This window comes from Oenanthe melanoleuca, chromosome 6, assembly GCF_029582105.1.
Source record: "Oenanthe melanoleuca isolate GR-GAL-2019-014 chromosome 6, OMel1.0, whole genome shotgun sequence".
Lineage (NCBI taxonomy): Eukaryota > Metazoa > Chordata > Aves > Passeriformes > Muscicapidae > Oenanthe > Oenanthe melanoleuca.
The window spans coordinates 18,939,778-18,959,749 of NC_079340.1; the positions used below are offsets into that span (position 1 = coordinate 18,939,778).

The 19,972-nt window shown below is 39.6% G+C and overlaps 1 protein-coding gene across 5 annotated transcripts in view; it reads left to right on the top strand.

Annotated features, from left to right (window-relative positions):
• PCGF5 (polycomb group ring finger 5) overlaps positions 1-19,972 on the top strand; it is a 65,738-nt gene that overhangs the window by 26,025 nt on the left and 19,741 nt on the right. For 2 of the 5 annotated variants that reach the window (XM_056494701.1, XM_056494702.1), the window contains 3 exons: positions 7,043-7,352; positions 15,571-15,667; positions 19,899-19,954. In XM_056494701.1, the coding sequence (XP_056350676.1) occupies positions 7,241-7,352; positions 15,571-15,667; positions 19,899-19,954 (265 nt within the window). In that variant the 5' untranslated portion in view covers positions 7,043-7,240. Of the gene's footprint in view, positions 1-6,497; positions 6,624-7,042; positions 7,353-15,570; positions 15,668-19,898; positions 19,955-19,972 lie in introns of those variants that run through there. The other 3 variants (XM_056494700.1, XM_056494703.1, XM_056494704.1) reach the window with 3 other exon arrangements.

Genomic DNA, 19,972 nt, shown 5'->3' on the forward strand with positions numbered 1-19,972 from the left:
CTAAGGAAACGTTTAACAATATAGATCTGCTCATTTTTCCCTTGCTGGAGTCTCTTATTTGATTCTCTCTTCTTTACTAGCAGCCAATTATTATAAAGTCTGTAGGAACTTGATTTCTCTTACTTTTTAAAAGTTCCTGGAATTTAGTTCAGCACAGTTGGAACACTTTGTGACACAATTTTACCTTTCTCTTGAAGTGCTTCTTGAATGCATTTTTCTTGTTTACGTACTTGTCAATGGCCTAATAATACAGATGTTGGCATTTTGCAACCTGCTTTGCTACTTTACTTTAGGCTATAAAAGAAGAGTAAGCATTAAGAAATGCTATATATATCCCAGAAGTGCTATTATGGGCTAATATATGGCTTCTTATAGAGAGCTCAGTAAGGATGAAGAAAAACCCTCATGGTAGAAATGCAAAACCTCATGGCTGATCATTTTCATGGGTAACTGATGGGGATAAGAATAGCTTGATTCCTGTTGTTTCTTATCAAATCAAAGGCAATTTTCACACTGAGCATACTTATAATTTTTTATATGATAAACAACATTATTACTCTGCCTAAAAAGCAAAGAAATATGTCACATGATCCCAAGATTGTGACAAAGACTTTCTCATATATATGAGAAAGTATACAAGGTGGAGCAAGGAAGATTCCAAATGGACCTAAATAAATTAATTCACAATAAGGATAGTCAGGGGTTGAGACAACTGCCATCCTTACAACACAGGCTTTCTTTGGATGAAGCCCTGAGCAGCCTGAGTTAACTTTTAACATTAGACCTGCTTTGAGCAATGGCATTAGACCAGATGATGTCCAAAGGTCCTGACAGCCCAATTCGTGCTCTATTCTAGATGATGTTCTACTTGATTAGAAATTTAACACTGGAAATAAGAGATCCCAGGTGATTATATATGATCTCTTCTTCCTACCTGAGTAAATATGCAGCAATTTTAAGTAAGTTGCCTGCAGTTTGAGGGAGGCTGATCTTCCTCTCTATGGTGCAGCACTGATGAGGTGACATGTGAAGTGCTGTGTCCAGTTCTCAGAATAAAAAGGGCATGAAGCAAGTCTCAGGGCCCCAAAGATGTTTAAGGTATTGGAGCATTGTTCATATAAGGAGAGGTTGAGAGTTTGGGGACTGCTCAACTAGGTGGGGGGTGGGGGGAAGTCTCAAGGGGAATTTTTCAGCATGTATTTCTTCCTTGATGGGAGGGAATGGAGATGAAGTCAAACTGTTCTCAGCAGTGCCCACTGACAGGAAAAGAGGTAATGGGTACAATTTTGAAACACATTAAATTCTATCTGATAACAAGAAAACTTTTTTTTTACTATGAAGTTGATCAAAACTAGAACAGATTGCCCAGAGAGTGTGTACAGCCCCATCTGTGGAGATAGTCAAAACCCAGCTGGATACAGTCCTGGACAACCTGCTTTAGCTGACCCTGCTTGAGCAGACAGGTTAAATTAGATGATCTCAAGAGGTGTCTTCCAACCTAAAAAATTCTGTGAAGTGTTCAAGTTTTAAAAAGCTGTAGAATGGCATTTCCATCAGATATCTAGAGGATCAGTATCCAGTGAAGGTGAATGCTGTGGTTCTCTCTAAATGCCATTCAGATTGCTACACCATTTCTATTAAGAAAACTAGAGTTTGTTTGTTTTGTTAGTTTCCCAATTCAGATGTGCCCCGATAATTCTACCATCTACAAAATACAAGTAACTCTTAGGATAACTGGAGGGTAGCTGGAGAGTTACTTAGAAACAGACTCCAGAGTAGCTTGATAAGAATGTAACACTGTACCAGTGTGGATCTTCTTGCAAAGTTAGAATTATTCGCTCATTAAACATTTTGCTGAGAAATTTGCTTATTGACCAATGTTTATTTTGTCTCTGAAATTTACTTGGGAGCTGACATCAAACATTGGTATTTTTCAAGAAGTATTAGAACTGCTTTAATGAAATCCTTGGAGTTCACAAGTTCTGGTGTGTCCTGACTGTTCCTTTAAAAAGATACATCTTATTCATATAAATGTAAGTAATTACTCTGTTTCACATCAGGATGATACAGTAGTTCTTTAGGGATTTCGAGAAACTACTCCTCAAGGATGATAATGCTTAGAAAGCAGCATTTATTTTCTGTGTGTTAGGAAAGCCCATATATGTGAAAAAGGACTTGGCTTTTTTAAAAAAGTAAGCACTGTGTTAGAGGAGAGTCTGCTGAGTAAAAGTCAGTTGATGAGAAAGTCAAAAGTTTAAGAAACGCAGAAAAATGAGAGCAGCTGTATTTTCATCACTCATTTGAGGGCTATAATCACTGTCTCTGTTCTACCATGTGTCCTAGGGTGACTTGTGGTACTGTATTGTATCCCCCACCATCTGCTTATGCTGGATGTTGATTTCTGTGCCTTTTAGACTAGATCCCAGAGCAAAGGGAGGGAGAGGCAATGGCAGGCAGTTTTGTCTGCAGAAGCTTCACTTCTCCCCCAGATTCCTTTCTCTTGGTGAGTTGTCTGCAGCATGGGTAGAGAGGACTTTCCTTTGCTTTATAAGCTAGTTTCTAGTCTGTGAGCTGAGTCAAGAAAGTTTTTCCTGGGATGGTGATTTTTTTCTGGAACTGCTCCGTTTTTCTCTGGTCCAGAACTCCAATCACAGCTGCACAGTGGCCTGAATGCCAGCCCAAGCCCCAGAGAGACTGAGTGAGAGCTGAGACACACTCACAGAGGACTGTCTGAACCACAGGAGGACTCTCTGAATTTGCCATCTCTTCAGAACAGCGAGAGGCTTTATTGTTTAGTATTATTCATTTTTTCATGCTTGTGAACACTTTACTTGGTAAATAAACAGGTTTTTTCCATTTCTCCAAGGAGATTTTATCTCTAACCAGTTGGGAAAGGGGCTCCTGGAATCTGCCTTTTCAGAAAAGACACTTTTCAGACGTTTCCTCCCAATTTTGCCTCAAACCAGGACCAATATTTTGGCACCCAACACGGGGCTTGAGAAAATGGAAAAATTGCATTTTGGTTTTACTTACTCTGTATTGGGATAAAGCGGTCAGTAGCCAAGCTGCTTGAATTCATAATGTCCCTCCAGCTTGAGGCACTGATGTCTCTCTGGTTCATAGGCCTGTTTCAGGTACTAATAGTTGTCTGGTCCCTAGACTTGTTTTCTTACCCACAGAAACTCCAATTTTGTCCCGAACATGTAGCTTTTATAGAAGAAGGGCACAGATTAGGATTGCTATTTTGCTGGGCATGGTGATTTTGATTTATAGAGAGTTAACAAAGGTACTGGGGTTTGTTCAAAATGTGTATGGTCTGTTGTTTATCTGTCCTAATCTCCATCCTAACTGTTGTAACCTGTTTGGGGGGTTTATTAGTAACTGCACTCAGTTTGTTAGAGCAGGAGCAGGGGGTAAGGCTTCCCAGCCTTTCCTCTCCTCCTTCTTTAAATCTGTTATGTCACCTTTTGAGAATGTTCAGTTACCCCTGAATGTTAAAGAGACCGCTTTCCTGGTATTTTATTTAGTAAGCTTCCTTTATAAGGTCTGCAGCTTTCTAGAGTGAGGGCTGAGATATCATGAGGAGTTGAGGAGACATCTGACCCAGGCATGGACCCATGTGTGGAAAATTCTGAGTGGTGTGGGGAATGGGGGAAAGTTGGCCAGACCCTGAAGGAATTTTCTGGGACTTTCCCCATGAACAAATTCAGAACCCAGACAAGATAGGGAAGTATTTGCAAGAGAACCAGGACACCATGTTTCCTTCACTAATACATGACACATACTTACTCTGATGAGCTCAGTGCATTTCTTAATTCTGTTTCTTTCATAATATGAAATGGCTGCCTTGTTTGATTCAAACACTATTCTTGTTATCTTTGAACTGCTATAAGTAGATCAAAATGCTCACATCAATTATATGGACCTGTATTTTTAAATAAACCTGTTGCATGCAATGGTAGGAGTAAACTATCTTTGAATTTTTAATTAATTCAAAAGCATTTATTAACATAATTTGCTTCCTGATGATATGAAGCATAAGTATTTTAGGATCTACTTTCCTCTGATAACGAAATGAGAGCTTCTTCTTTGCTGCTTCTCATTTGCTCTTTATGTTGTTGTGGTCTGGAAAGGTGCTGAAAGCCTCAGCTTTCATCGCCTTCAGTCAGCATCTCATAAATATAGCTTGGTACCAGCAGGACTGAGTTCCTGCATTGTGGAGAGATGGGGCAAAAATTTGTCATGTACACTATCACTTACCTGGCATGGGACTGCTTGTCCTTAAAAGAGGTTCTTCAGTATGACTTATGGGAATCAATACCAGTTGTGTATATTTGCAAGTATCCCAACTGCTGTGTGAGCATTACTGCATGGCCTGCACAGTATAATAAATGACACGACTGAGTTTTTAATGTGCTTGAATAGAATTCTGTGCATCCATTACTGAGTAAACATGAGCCTAGCTGATTAATTCATTTAGAAAATGTTGGGGGGGGATGGTTTTGAATGAGACACTTGATAAACTATGCTATGAAATCTCACTTAGAATACAGTTTATTTTAAAAGAAGTCTTACCAGATACAGTGGTTTGGAAACAGCCAGGAAAGCATAAGCAGGTGCTTGTTTTAAATGCATGTATATAGGTTAAAATTAGTGCATCAAACTACATTTGAGCAGGGCCACTCTTATGCACATTCTGAAATAAGTCAAGTTCTACTAAGCCGACTGAATGTGACTAAGGAAAATATTCCCAAGAGATGTTTTTGTTGTCTCTTTCTCTGTTTAATGTTCTTTTGCCTGTGACTTGTCAGTGTGTACTTTGTGGTATAAAACTGCAGACAGTGGTTAACAGTAGAAGGTTTAAACCATGAAAACACAACTCTGTTAAGCTATACTGAATCCTGGGGTGCATCAGGCACAGCATCACCTGCCAGTCAGGGCAGGTGGCTGCTGTCTTGTTTGCTCTGCCCTGTACAGCCTCTCATTGAGAGCTGGGGAACTTCTGGCCACCTCAATGTAAGAAAGATCTAAAGCTGTTAGTGAGTGTCCAAAGGAGGGCTGTGAAGATGGTGGGGAGCCTACAGGGGAAGCCTTATGAGGAGCAGGTGGCTTGGGTCACTTGGCTTATTCTGCCTGGAGGAGACTGAGGAGAGACTTCATAGAGTCTGCAGCTTCCTCATGAGAGGAAGCAAGGGGGCAGACACTGATATCTGCTCTGTGGTAACCAGTGACAGGACCCAAGGGAATGGCCTGAAGCTCAGTCAGGGGAGGTTTAGGATGGATAGTAGGAAAATATTCTTCACCAAGAGAGGGGTTGGGCACTGCAGCAGGGTCCCCAAGGAAGTGGTCACAGCACCAAGCCTGACAGAGTTGAAGTTAGGCAGTGCTTTCTGGCACATGATGTGACTCAGGGATGTTCCTGTGCAGGGACAGGAGTTGGACTTAGATGATCCTGGTGGGTTCCTTCAAACTCAGGATACTCTATGATTCTATGCTGCTTCAAAAGATTTTTTTTTAGCTATATAAACTTTTGTTCATTTTGTGGAGAAATAACCTCATACAAGATTAACATTTTATCGGGAAAAATCATTCCCAAAAATCAGTTCTGTTGAATTGCTCTGTGTCTGATTTCATGCATTCATCTGTACTGTAACTTTAATTATAACAGTTTTTGATGCACCTGACTCAGACTAGCCATTGAATTGATGTAAATGGAGATCTATTGCCTGGTAAATATTACAGCAGTAGGACTAGATGGCAGAAACAGGCCAAAGTTATTAAAGCCTTCTGCTGTTGCAGCACTTACACAAGGATGAAAGGGAAGAGTGCACTGGAGGGCCACTGCAAAATAAGCATTTATTTCAAAATGCGGAACAGAAAAGCAAAGACCAAAAACAGTCACAGGTAATGTGGTGGCATTGCAGCTAATAGAAGAAATGTCTCCTTATGTTTCTGCCATTATTGTGAAAAGCAGTATAAAAGAAATTTTCTAGAAATTGTACAATTGGAAAATTAAGGCAGCATTAGTTTTATGGATAATTACCTGGTAATATGATTGATTTCTGTGACAAGGTGGGGGGGGGGGGCAAAAAGCAGATGCACTGAGCCACGGAGACAGCTTTTACAATCGTGCTAAGCCCTTGGCTAGTTGGTGCCGGTTCGACGACAGCACACACGTATTTTCACGGGATTTGGGCTAACTTAGTGCAGTGTTTAGTGTTTGCGTTTGCGGGCTGGAGAAATGGGTTTAACTTCCACCCTTCCACGGGCAGAAGCTGAAGTTATTTTTAAGAACGGCGCCGGTGCCCCAGCGGGTTGCGCGGGCCGGGCGCCGCGCTGCGCTTACCTGGGCGGGCAGCGCCGCCGCCCCGCTCCGCTCCGCTCTGCTCCGGCCGCGGAGCGCGGGCAGCCCGCGAGCGGGGCGCGCCGGGCTCCGAGCGGCGCTGCGGGCTGTGGCGCAGCGGGGCTCGGCCGGGAGCAGCGCCTGCGCGCCCGTCCCGCCCGCCCCGGGACCGGCCGCGGCAGCCCGGCGGGGAGGAGGGAGCGCTCCGAGCGGGGGAGGCGCACGGCGTTTCCCTTTCTCTTTCGCCGGGCGCCCGCCCGAGGCCGCGGGGCCGCGCCAGGTACGGCGGGGCCGCGGCGGGGGCGGGAGGCGCCGCAGGTGCGGGCGGGGAGGGACGGGAGTCGGGCGAGCGGGGCAGAGCGGGCGGCCGCCGCCCTCTCCGGCCGCGGTCCCGCGGGGCTGCTCCCCGCGGGGCCCGGCGCGGCCTGCGGGCCCGGCGGGGCGGGGCGGGCTGTGCGGCCGGGCCGGGGCGCCCGCGGGCCCTGCACCTGTCACCGCGGCCCCGAGCCCGTCCCGCCGGCGGCCGCGGCCCGGCGGGGCGGGGGGCGCGGCCTTGGAGCTCGGCTGCCGCGCACGGCGGCTGCTGTTATGTAAATTACAGCCCCGTGCGCTGCCAAGTTCATGGCGACTCTGCTCCTCCGGGGCATCGCCGCTGTCCGGCCAGCTTCACACGGCTCTCTTTTTCCACGTGTGTTGCAGGTAGGAAAATGACTCGCCCGGCACAGGAGCGGGAGTTATGAGCCATGTCTCAGTGGGACCTGCGGAATTAAGATCCAATGCCTGGAGAAGTCCAGTTGCACAGAGCAGCGCCACAGCTCTTGTGAACTGTGGACATCGACGCCTCTCAGACTTGCTTCTCTGGCCCCAAGCACTCTGCCAGCGTTTCCTGCTCCACGAATGGCTACTCAGAGGAAGCACTTGGTGAAAGATTTCAATCCTCATATCACCTGCTATATCTGTAAAGGCTATCTCATCAAGCCAACTACAGTAACGGAGTGCCTCCATACCTGTAAGTAGCTCTTTGCAAAATAGTCCCTCCTTTGTAAGTTATATTTTTTTTAAATGTTAATTTGTTTAATATGACCACTGTGCTTGTTTTTGTTTACTGAGTTTTTACATTAAATATTCTGAATTAATCCAGTCTCTTCTGGAGCTGGTCTGCAGTGTGGGTCATCCTTAGCTGTGTGTGCAGTTCTGTGCTCCACAGTACAAGAGAGATACGATGCTCCTGGAGCAGATTCAGCAGAGAGTACTAAGTTGATAAAGGATCTGGAGAGCCTGTCTTACAAGGAAAGGTTGAGGGAGCTGGGCCTGTTCAGACTCAAAAAGGAGTGGCTGAGAGCTGTCCTTATTAAGGTGTGTAAATATCTAGAGTGGGTGTCAAGAGGATGGAACCAGGCTCTGCTTGGTGGTGCCAACCAGTAGAACAAGAGGCAATGGTAAGAAAATGATGCACAGAAGTTCCACCTGAACATGAAGAACTTTATGGGTAACCAGGCACTGGAAGAGATTGCCCAGAAGGGTCTGGAGGCTCCCTCATTGGAGATATTCAAGGGCAGTCTGGATGCAGGTCTGTGCCATGTGCTCTGGGATGACCCTGCTTAAGCAGAGAGGTTGGACCAGATGACCCACTGGGGACCCTTCTAACCTGACCCAGTGAGGATATGTCAGCTCTTCTGGACACCTGGCAGAGCACAGAGACACTTTTGTTTGCCCTAGTCTAGTGGTGATTGTACTGGCTCTAAGACCAAACTTACATCACTGTTGCCTGTCTTATCACAGGTGAGATCATTAGGTCTGGTGTGCTCTTTTGACAATATAACCATGCTTGAAACCTGAACTAATGTATCTGCTGGCAGTGCGTACAATGGATACAGTAGTTTGGTCAATACTGGCCCACATCTCTCTAATGTGTTCCATGGCACAATGCAGAGAAACATTTGAAAGGTGGCAAAATATTTACTTAGGGAGTAGATCTCTTTCAATGAACTGTCTCAGGAAAAGACAGTTTTTTAAATTGTCTTCTGCTCCTACTACAGCTAAACCATTGTAATGTATGAAGTATATTAAACATATGAATAGTCCTGGCAAGCTCTGTCATCTTACCTTCACAAGCTTATTTACATGCTTGCTTTTTTTACATTTATTTCTGAATAGGCAGTAGTTTCACTGGACTTCCTTTAGAATTTGATATCTTTCCAAATAACATTTAAAGTCTTCTAAAGGAAGAGTAAGGGGAATTGTATGTCTTCTAGTAGATTTCCCATTTTTAAACCTTTAATAAATATCAGTTAAAAGTCTTGTCTTGGCATTTCCTGTCATTTCTGTGCAGTGTTGTTCTTGCAGTTATTGTCTGCACTGTTCATTTTTACAATTTGGTATTACATCCCTACTGTATGAAGCACACAGAGAATTAAAACAATAGAAGCCACTGTGCAGCAGGAAAACTATGACACAGTGGCCATCACAGAAATATGGTGGGATAACTCACACAACTAGAGGGATGCAGTGGATGGCTATCAAACTCTTCAGAAGGGGTAGGAGGGTGTGTTAGAGAGTGTTTTGAGTGTCTAGAATCCAGTGATGGTGATGATGGAGTGTTCATGGGTAAGAATTGGTGAGATGGCCAACAAGGCATGGTGGGAGTCTGTTACAGATCACCTAACCAGAGTGAAGAGGCAGATGAAACATTCAAGAAGCAACTGAGGGAAGTCTCACAATCACTAGCACTTGTTCTAGAGGAATACTTCAATTTACCAGATGTCTACTGGAAATATCAGAGAGAAGACAGTCTAGGAGGTTCCTGGAGTGGGTGGGGGGTAATTTCTTGTCCTAATGGGCGAGTGACACGCTGCTGGACCTGTTGTGTGTGAACAGAGAAGGACTGGGTGATGTGACAGCTGGAGGACGTCTTTGGGCACGAAAAGATAGTTTTCAATTTTTGGACAAGTCAGGAGGACATTTAGCAGAACCACTTCCCTTAACTTCTGGAGGGCAGATTTTGGAGCCTGGTTGACAAGTGTGCCTTGGGAGGCAGTCCTGAAGGGCAGAAGAGTCCAGGAAGGCTCTATGTGCTTTAAGAAAGAAATCCTAAAGGCACAGGAGCAGGTTGTCCCCATGTGCAGAAGGAACAGGGCTAGCAGGGAACATGACCAGCCTGGCTGTACAGAAAGCCTTGTCTGGAACTTAGTAGGAAAAGCAGAGTTTATGAATTTGGAAGAAGGGGCAGTGAACCTGGAAGGACTGCAAGGATACCATGAATTTAAAAAGAGAGAGAATTAGAAGGGCCAAGGCCCAACCAGAACTTATTCTGGCTACTGCCATAAAAGACAATTAAAAATGTTTTAGTAAATGCATTATCAAGAAAAGCAGTTCTAAGGAGGATCCTCATTCTTTATTGAATACAGAGGGAAAGTAGTGACAAAGAATCAAGAAAAGACTGAGGTACTTAACAGACATAAATTTATTAGGGAGAAGTAAATAGATTATTAAATTCTCTTTGCCTTTAAAGAAAGTGGGAAACTTCCAGTATTAGCTAATTTTTTATGGTTGAAGTTTAATGAACATTAGTAACTTTTAAAAGGTTGGGGTTAGGGGAAGATAGTTACAACAGAAATCAGATTTAAGAAAAAATGTTTTTATTGTGGTATCTTTTTGTTTATATAATTTATTAGTTTATTTACTGTTGCTCCTATTACAAAACAATAATGGCAGAAGGAGCATTCTCTTCTCAGCAGCATCTGCTGCTTTTGTTCTTTTTAGTTTGTGAGCTCTCCACTGAGCCAGCTCTGTTACTGCCTAGTTCCTAGGTTAGAGCACAGGAATTTTACTGAGCTGCCATATAGTTACACAGGTCTCCGTGCTGAAAAACTGCCACATGTTTGGGTTGTTATGTAGAAATGCAGGGAAGAAGATGTTGTTTCTTTAAAGCAAACTCTAGTTACAGTTGCCAAAATACAAAGCTTACAGTGATGGAAAGGAAAATTAAAAACTTGAAAAAGTGGTGACATGCAAATCTTATGTCTGCAAAGGAAAAGGTGATGGCAGAATTCAGGAAGGTACTCTGCTAACTTATCTTGTAGAAAGTATTTAATAATTTTTAAATTTGTTTTTGTTTTTGTTTTTGTTTTGTTTCTGTTTTTTTTCAAAAACAGATATGGTACCATACATGATTCTTCAGTATTGTCCAAAAAGATACCACAGAATACAATGATTTTAACTGTCCTTTGGTATTTGTCTTGTACTTACTAATTGCCATAACTGAAAACAGTGTTGTACAAATGGTCAAAATCTGAAAATACTAATCGTTGAAGAAGCAGCATAAATTCATTAGATACTGGGTGTAGAGTGTATTACTCTGGACAAGATGAAAAGCATATATTGACATAGATATTCTTCAGTGATCATAGGGGAGCTAATGTGATCAGTAGTAACCAAAGTAGGGAATTAGCAGTTAATTCACATGTTCTGTATTGCTGGAAAATAAGTAAAGTCCTGCTCTGAGAAATGAGTGCTCTTTCAGTAACAGATGTTTCTGATGGGGCTTTTGAAAATGTTGGACAGATAACTCCACTATTCCCTGGGAAACCTAAAGGCAACTTGGGTACCAGAACTGAAATTTTTCCTATCTGTTGGAAAGGAAATGGTTGTGTTACTGGAAAATGACTTATTCTGTAAATTCAGTACTTCATTTCTTTTTTGCTACTTCCAACAGAATGGTTTTGTCTTATGGACTGAGACCTTTTTTTCTAGTCTATTACAGACTTGTCAAGGATGTTTAAGAACTACTGATGGAAGCAGGCTGGATGTGAGCTAAAGGGCATGTCCCATCATCTGTCTCCTGAGTCACTCTGTTGTTTAGTACAGTGTGCACTTACAAAATTTGCAAAATAAACTTTCCTCAAGAACATTCTTCAGTATCTTAAAAAATAACAGACTGTTTACACAATTGTAGAAATGCTGGTTGAAAACATCTGGAGATTGTATAGGCCATCTTGATGCAGGAGGCAGGTTAGTTGCCAACACTCTACCAGGGCAAGCCATGTCTCTGTGTAGTTGGCATTTGAATTTCTAAGCGTGGAGTCTCCACAGTCTCTCTTAATAACCATATCCAGTGCTCAGTCTTTATCTAGTTTTTCTGAATGTCCTGCCAAATGTTAACATGTGACCATTGCTCTTTGTGATACTATTTGCCACTCCCAAGAAGATGAGCTCCATCACTCCTGTCTGGTAATTGTAATTAAGAGTGGAGTAGTCCCACTTGAATAGTTTCTGAAAAGGGTGGTTAAGTGAATTGAAGTTTTCTGTCCTGTTTTTAAGCAAACACTTTCCCTAAAAGTAAGTGCTTCTAAAGCCAGGCTTAAGGCAGATAATAAATACTTCCGTAAACATACCAAATGACTTGTAGCACTTCTGTGCCATCAGTGAGGTGGGTATGATGTTCCACTAGCTGTACATATCCTCTGCCCTTCCTTTGTCCTTTGCTCACTGAATCAGAGTGACTAACTTTGAGAGAGATCCTTGGAAGAATTCAAAGGATGAGTTCTGACAAAAAATTTGTACCACAATTAACTAATTAAACTTTAGAATGCTTTATTTTAAAAGTGGAATATGAAGTTTAATTTAGGTACCTCATTAATCAACATTTAAGCAGTAACCTGGAGGGATACATATGTATGTAGATATTCATAAGATATGTGCTTTTTTTGTTTGTTTGTGACGTACAACACAGTCTTGTATGTTTTTCATCTGATTATAAAGATCTGAAGGAATGTGTGAACCAGATATCTCTGTATTGGAAAACAGCATTGTTATGGTTGCCAGCCAATTAGTACTTTTATCAGACTTTTAGAAAGTCATCTTATGCAAGTTTAACTTTTATTGTGTCTCATCTGAAATGTCATTGTACAACTATGACATTCAGGTTCTCATTTCACTGGCTTGTGTAGCATACCTCAAAATTCTGCTAACTGTACAGCTTGGTTAAGCAGTTTTCTTTTGCCTGTTTGCTGCCCTACCATGACCTACAATAAAGCAAATGAAACCATGTTATTTTGTTAATCTGTACTAGAAGCATTAAAGGGTTTTGGTTTGGAGTTTGTTTTTTCCCTGATGTAGTGAATTAACTATATTTGTCATTTAATTGTGTTTAAGGATTCCTTTTTTGCCTATGTTTTTCACCCAATATTTAGGTTTCATCCCATTTTCTGAAACTGCAAAGAGATAGGCTTTACAAATATTCACATTGAGAGTAACAGAGAATGATTATACCTATCATATAGGAAAATATTGGTTGATGATCCTACTGGGAGTATCATGTATCGGTTCATTATTCTTGCCTGCTAAAATTTATTTGTGTTTTTTACCCTTATATTCCTGTTGGTAAATTACATTTAGTTTTGGTTGGCAAATCCTCATAAAACCATAGCTCGACCTGAGAAAAAGCTAAAGTTCTTTTAGATTATTTTCATTATTATTGATTTACAGTTTCAAGGGGTTTTTTATGGTATTGAGATGGTTGTACAAACACAGGATCCAGATCTGTGTGTCTACTGGCATAGAGAAACATCCATATAGGACTGGAATAAGGTTCTTGTTTCCTTATGATGTCTTCTCTGTGTATGTTCTACTCAGAGACCTTTCCTACATTGAAAATGAAGCTCTTCATTAATCATTAGGTCCTTCCTTGGACCTTGCATGGCTTCCAAGGGTGTCATCCCCTCTCAAAAACAAAAGGTATAAATAGAGCACGAAAATATATTCAGACTAAGGAATTCCTTTCCCTTCCATAGAATGGTTTATATTATAAATATTTCTTCAAGTTAAATTTTTGTGGATGTTAGCATGCTTAATGTTTGGTAGTGTGGAGTCAATTATCTGACTTAAATAAGTGTATTAGTTGTTGATCCCATAGCATGGAGTTCTTCTGAATAGTAATAATTTCAGATTTCTTCTAGATGTAAATGAAAATTATAGGTCAGATAGGCCCTATTTGTCTTTGGGAAATGAACAAAAAACCTAGGAAGCCCAAATGTAAAATATCTTTTCAAGACAAATCAGTGCAGTAAGAACAGTGTCATCTCATCACAGACTTTAAAAACTTCTGTGACATGAGTGGAGCAGAAATCCTGAGAGGAAGTGAAGGGAATCAAATTCTCTGAAGAATTTCAGAAAGTTTTCCTAAAATTCATGGAAACTGTTTCAGAAGGAGGCTAATTCTATTGCTTACAGAAAAGAAACCAAATCGCTTTGGTATTGATACTAAGCCCCTTCTCCTTTTGAAGAATTTTCATGCTAATTCTCTGAGTCTCTGTTGCAAAAAAAAATTCATGGAATGGTTTGGGCTAGAACAGACCCTTAGTTCTGTCCCTCCTCCCATGGGTAGGGACACCCTCCACTATTTCAGGTTGCTCAGAGCCTCATCCAGCCTGGACGTTTTCCAAGTAAGAGAAGGTTATGTATTGAGCTTATCAATTCTGAAATTAATATTAACCAGTTCAAAGTACATTTATACAAATTTTTCCGCTTTGTTTCTTCTTTATCATTTTAACTTGGTATTGGGCTAGAAAGATCTCATAGAGATGCTGCTGTTTATACCAGACAAAGGGTTTACCAAAAAATAACAACTAACTCCTTCCCTTGTTATAGGAGTCAGCAGATGAAACTCCATTGAAAAAGAGTTCTCTTTAAGCTAAGTTTCTATGAAGTCAAGTTAGAAGAGGTCTAAAGTAAGCCAAATCCTTCTGTTACTTACCTCAGTGACTTTCAGCTGAATTTCCAAATGATGATAATTTACATCTGTGTTAGACTTCACCAATTCATCATTGTACTTGCTCCTCAGACCTTTCCCCCCCACACTCTTTGAACTGAGGTTTCCAACTGATGACATTTCTGAGACAGTCAGTGACTCCTCTTAACCTGGTGGTTCATAAGTATTGTCATCACCCACCACTAACCCATACACTGACTCCTGACAGCAGCAGTGTATTCAGCACAATATAGGTACCAGGGTTATGAGCTATCAGGTGTTGCAGCTGAAAAGCTCAATTGACAAGAGTTATTTTACAATTCCTTGAGAAAATAGGTCTGTGAAGTTAATGTCTTTAATTTAGTGATTTATAGCAGTTGGAAGAAACACCTGTATGGAGGTTTAGTGTGTGTTCATTATCAGCATCAGCTGATATAACCCTTCTAAGGTAAAGACAAATACAAGCTTTGTTAAAGGAAGTTCAAGATTCCTAGAGTTGTATTCTAATTAGGATTTGCCAACTTTTTTAGAGATGTTCATACTTCTTTAAGTAACTGATGAAAAAAATTACAGTGTTTCAGCAGAAAACATATTGCAATCACAGCAGTCCATTTATTTTTTCAGTCCATTTACTGATGAATTTGCAGTTCTTATTTCAGTGTAGGTGAATTAATAATAAGAAGAGGATAGAGTTTATCTCCATCCAGAACATTATTGTGCAGTAATAATAGCAGGCATATTTGTTCTCATAAGCTTGGCTTCCCTTATTAATGACATTAAAATCTAGAGTCTGTAATTAATCATTTGAAAGCAACAGTAGTGTAGCACCTTGTTTAGTTTACTTTCAGTTGATTGGTTTTTAAATTCACATTGTTGTTGGTTTAGGTTTATTGGTTTAATATGGTCTTGATCCTGATTTTTCATTAAATGATGCAAATATTAAATGTTGAGTGTACATTCTGGGAAGCTCTATGTCAAAAGGGAAACACTTTGAACCTGTGTACAATTTCTGTGACCTTTTCTCTTACAATAAGTATTTAAACCACTATTTCCAGCTGCAAGCAACACCATTGGAACAGAAGTGTTGTGTGTAAGTAATTTTCACATCAGCTGAGGTGATGCTGAGTTCTGCTGGCTGGAGTTCCCCAGCACACACCTGAGAATCTGTTCTTTAAGGTGCTACAGGCATTGTGTGTTTTGATGCTGGGAGAATTCTAAGTAGCAAAAATATCTGATAATTTGAAACAGTGCTTGTCCAACCTGTGCTGCTGACCTTGGTGTCTCAGCAGAGCAGAACTGACTATGGTTTTGAGGAACAAGAAGGGGATAAGACACATTGTAATTATTTACTTTAAGACAATAGTCTTATTTCTGATGCATGAAGTAGCTTGCAGCTATCATTAGGTCATACTTGTGCAATATTATTTAGATTTTGTCTAAGTGGGTTATATCTTTTATTTTCTTTTCTCCTCTGTCTTAGTTTGTAAGACTTGTATTGTTCAGCACTTTGAAGACAGCAATGACTGCCCCAGGTGTGGCAACCAAGTGCATGAGACCAATCCACTAGAAATGTTAAGGTAGGAATCTCTAATATCTTTATCCTGAAAGGGAAATAATTGTTTTGCTTATTTGTATCATGCATATATTAACTGTTCTAAGCCATATACGTTGTCATTTTCTCAGCTCCCACTACATTCTAAATTGATTTTTTTTGGATATAGCAAAAAGAGGAAACATAAGGGAAAGGCACAAAAATAGTGCTTATATTGTACAAGTTTTTAAAAAATTAATATCTCTATTAAACAAATAAATGAAGCAGATATCTTTTATTCTTTACATGAAATTAAGTTCCAGAGGGTTGTTTTTTTAAAATTATTTAGGGCATTCCAAACCTCATGGCCACTTTTTCTTTTTTGAGCAACATATAGGAAATGAATCATGTTAAAAACAATGTTTTTCAGGGCATAAGTCTGCCAATCTGAATTGAAATCTACTGTAAGGTTAATGAAAAGACACTCACAAAGAAGGTTTTACATTAAAAATACCTTTTTTGAGATTTTTTTGTGAAGAACTTCATGTTTTCCTAGAGTGATGAAAGCACTCCCTGCCCTCACTCCCAACACTACCTCCACCCCACTCACCAGTATTATTATTTTGTAATACTGTTCTGAACTTAGGAGAACTTATTCTTACATCAGTATAAAAATATAAATTCACATCTGGAATTTACTAGACTTGGTATAATTTCCTGATGGCATTGGTTTTGTTACAGTTTGTCATACATTGCTTTGATTTTTGACTGATCATATATGTACAACCATTCCCATATTTCCCATATTAAGGGGATAAGTGAGAGAGATTGAATTCAGCAGCTGTAAAGGGTATTATTGGCCTAAGTCTTTGTCATCTGAATATTTTTTGGAAGGGTGGGGCTGAGCAGGTTTATGTAGATTATTTTTCTGATTTCCTGTCAGTTTCTGAGGTGCTGTGTGAGTCATAACAGAACATGCTACAGGCTATTAATAAATTGAAAACAAAGGCATTTAGAAATATTTCTTTTGTTCTGATAGGACCACTTCATATGAGAAGAAAAATGCATTTTCTGAAACATGTAGTAGATGTTCAGTAAACAAATACTGTTCTTTGAGCAGGAAATTATAGATGGGTGAGGAAAGTTGAGAACACAAGCCAGAAATGTGGGAAGAGCTATTTTCTATGCAATTATTTCCTGAAATTTCTTTTAGAGTCATTTGGTCTCTTTGCCAAGAAATTGCATATAGTTAGTAGTTTCCTGGCTGTATTTTATGAACCAACTTTAAACATTTGCTAAACTAATAATCAGAAGAGCACGTGAGCCATGCAATGGAATGATCTTTCCTGGATGTTGCCTGCATAACTTAATACAAGTCCTACATTCTGACCATCATTGCTAAAGAATGCAGTCATTTTCTGAGAAATAGTGTTGAACATCACTTGGTAGTTTTAACTAAGATCTCTCAGATAAGCTTTATAAACTACTTCTAAACTCAGTTCTGAGTAACTTCCTAACTATGTGAGCTTTCTACATGCATTTCTTAATTGGCAGCACTTAGGGTCTGTTGTAACTACAACATTAAATCTGAAATTCAACAGCAAGCTCTAAAATGAAAATGTAGGAAGAGTGTTAAATTTTAAGAATTCCCTTTCCCTAATTCAGCAGAATTCTGCATCATCAGTACTCAATAGAGTCTATGTTGATAATGCCATGAATGCAGACTTCTTTTTTCTCTTGCTAGCATACTCCTGTGCATGCAAGTTTTCCTGAGCAGTAGTCTTAGTTTGGTTCACATTAGCTGATAATTGTCAGATAATATTGATCTTGTAACTCATACAGTATTATAGAAGAGGTGAAATAAAGAACTATACTAAGCTGAACAGAAATGCTTCTTCTTTCTACATGTTCTGATTTGGAGATTTGGAAGATGTGAGAATAGAAAGAGGTGTCTCTAAAATACCAATGTTCTTGTTTCAGCATTAACAGGAAGTATCATAGTGAATGACTGAGACCATCTTTTTTGAGCAGTTTCATTTTGGAATGGGTTTGATGTGGGTCACAGAAATACAAATCTTTATGTCAGAGTGCTTCCATGTGTGGATTATGGGAACACTGAAAAATGCATCTAAAATTGACAGTCTTGTAATAATTTCATTTTTTCCTGAAGTTTTAGTTTCCCTGCATTTAAAGATCAGATAGAACATTTTTTTCTGCCGCTTGTCGGAGTATTGATTAATATTTATCCTCTGTAAAGAAAGAAGGGTTTTTTGTTTAATTTTTGGAAGAAAATTAAGTCATTGACTAGAATGGGAAGCCACTTCTTTTTTCTAGAATTGTAAATTTGAAAAGTATATGGGATTTTTTTGCTATTTTGGCAGTACCAGTGACTGTTGTTTTGGGCCATTGAAAGTAAATTAAAAAGTGCTAAATGGGAATTTTCAAAAATAAATGAAAGAAAACCAGTATGTATTATACCATTCTGAAGGGCAGAGGGATTTTTAATTAAGGTAGTGATGTTCTCTTTTGAAGTCCTTATTTCATTTCTTTTAATGAGTAAATTATGAAGGTTGGAGCTTTCTTACAGTGTGAAATGAATTCAATTTCTAAGCCATGCTCCCAAGTTCCCAGTGCTCTGCTGTAGGAATCTCACAGAAGGCAGTTCCATGTAGTTACCTTAGATACAGACAGGGGAGGCTGCAAGATAGACAAAGGTAGAGCTACATGGTCATCTATCAGAAATCAGGCACTCAGACATCCTGCAATTTAAATTTCCTTCTTATCTATGACAGTGCTCTCCATGCTGCTTTGTTTCGTGGGAGGTATGTTTCACTTGCTGAATTTTTGTTGTTGTTGTTAATGTCCCCTTAAGAAGAAGCAATTAAAAATGGATTCTGGTTGTAGCTGAAACGTGAATATTCCAATGGTAGGACTGTATCTACTGATGGATACCACAGGGATCTAGTCTCAGGACTTGATGGTTGGGTAATGGGTCTAACTGTAAACTTTGAAGTACAAGTACAAATTCTGCAAGAAGAACCTTGAATACTAATATATTTATTTTAAGATAATTGTTATCAATTTATATGGATTGTAGGCATTCCTCAACAATAAAAACTTTCAGTCTTACTCCTGCTTTGCAACTCTTGGTGAACAAATGAAAGAACAGCTATGTTTTTTTAACAGGCCTATAGTGTATTATTAATACCATGTACACATGTGTATTTGCAAGTATATGTGTAAAGAAATACATTGTTATTGGGATAAAAAATAAGGCAATTTAAAATATGCCTGAATGTCAAGGTGTATTTAGTTTCTCTGTATTACCTAGTATTTTACTTTGTCATGAGTTTTTGTTTAGGCTGTGGGCAATGGGAGTTTCTGTTGACTAGAGAGAAGATTACAGGCAAAGGAGAGGAAGGAAAAGGAAAAAGAATGAAGGCCAGAGGAAACTGAAGGATAAGAGACCAGGAGAAGATGTAGAACTTGAAAGGAGATGATAAACTGAATGGAGAGAAGAGTTGGTTAAATTCAGAGAAAAGGAAAGAAAAGTATTTTAGCTTCAGCAACAAGGGTAACTGCTGTGTGTACACGGGAAGGGACCATTATAACTAGTTTTGGCACTAATATCAGGGTATCAGAGGACATGCCTGTGCTGTGTACTCTCTTCTGGTGTACAACACATGGCACATTTAAATAGTTCAAATTAATTATGCTGGGTACTGAGAACTGTCAAGTCAGAGCAGCATGGCTGCACTGTGGTCTTCTTTATCCTGCCAAGACTGGTTTGTCTGTGGTGTGGTAAGTAGGGAATAGTCTGTTCAGTTTTTCATAACAGGCTTATTACCAAAGCACTTCAACACTTAATATGATAATGGAGTTTATAATTTTCATGCTTACTAGTCATGTGCTGGACCTTAAAATTGGATACTACTTTTCCAGTCTGTTCCTTCTAGTAACACTATTGCTTGCACGTAATATAATTTTTAAAAGCAAAAGAATTTTCGAGTATAATATTTTTCTCTTTTATTTCATTCTTACCTTTATACATTAAAAAATAAATTCCTTGTTTTTTTCTATGATAAATCTATTTAGGAGGTGGTTGAGATTAGCTTTAATGCATATTTTCTCCTAATCTAAAATCAGTTGGCTTTGACAGGATGTATTATTTACTCAAAAAATGTGACTCATTATTCAAATTTTTGTTATTTAGACACTAAAAATACTAAAAATGCTTGTTACCATTTAATGTGAAATGTATTTTTTCCCTCTGAAAGGCTGGATAACACCTTAGAGGAAATTATATTTAAGTTGGTGCCTGGACTTCGAGAACGTAAGTTTCTCATTTGGT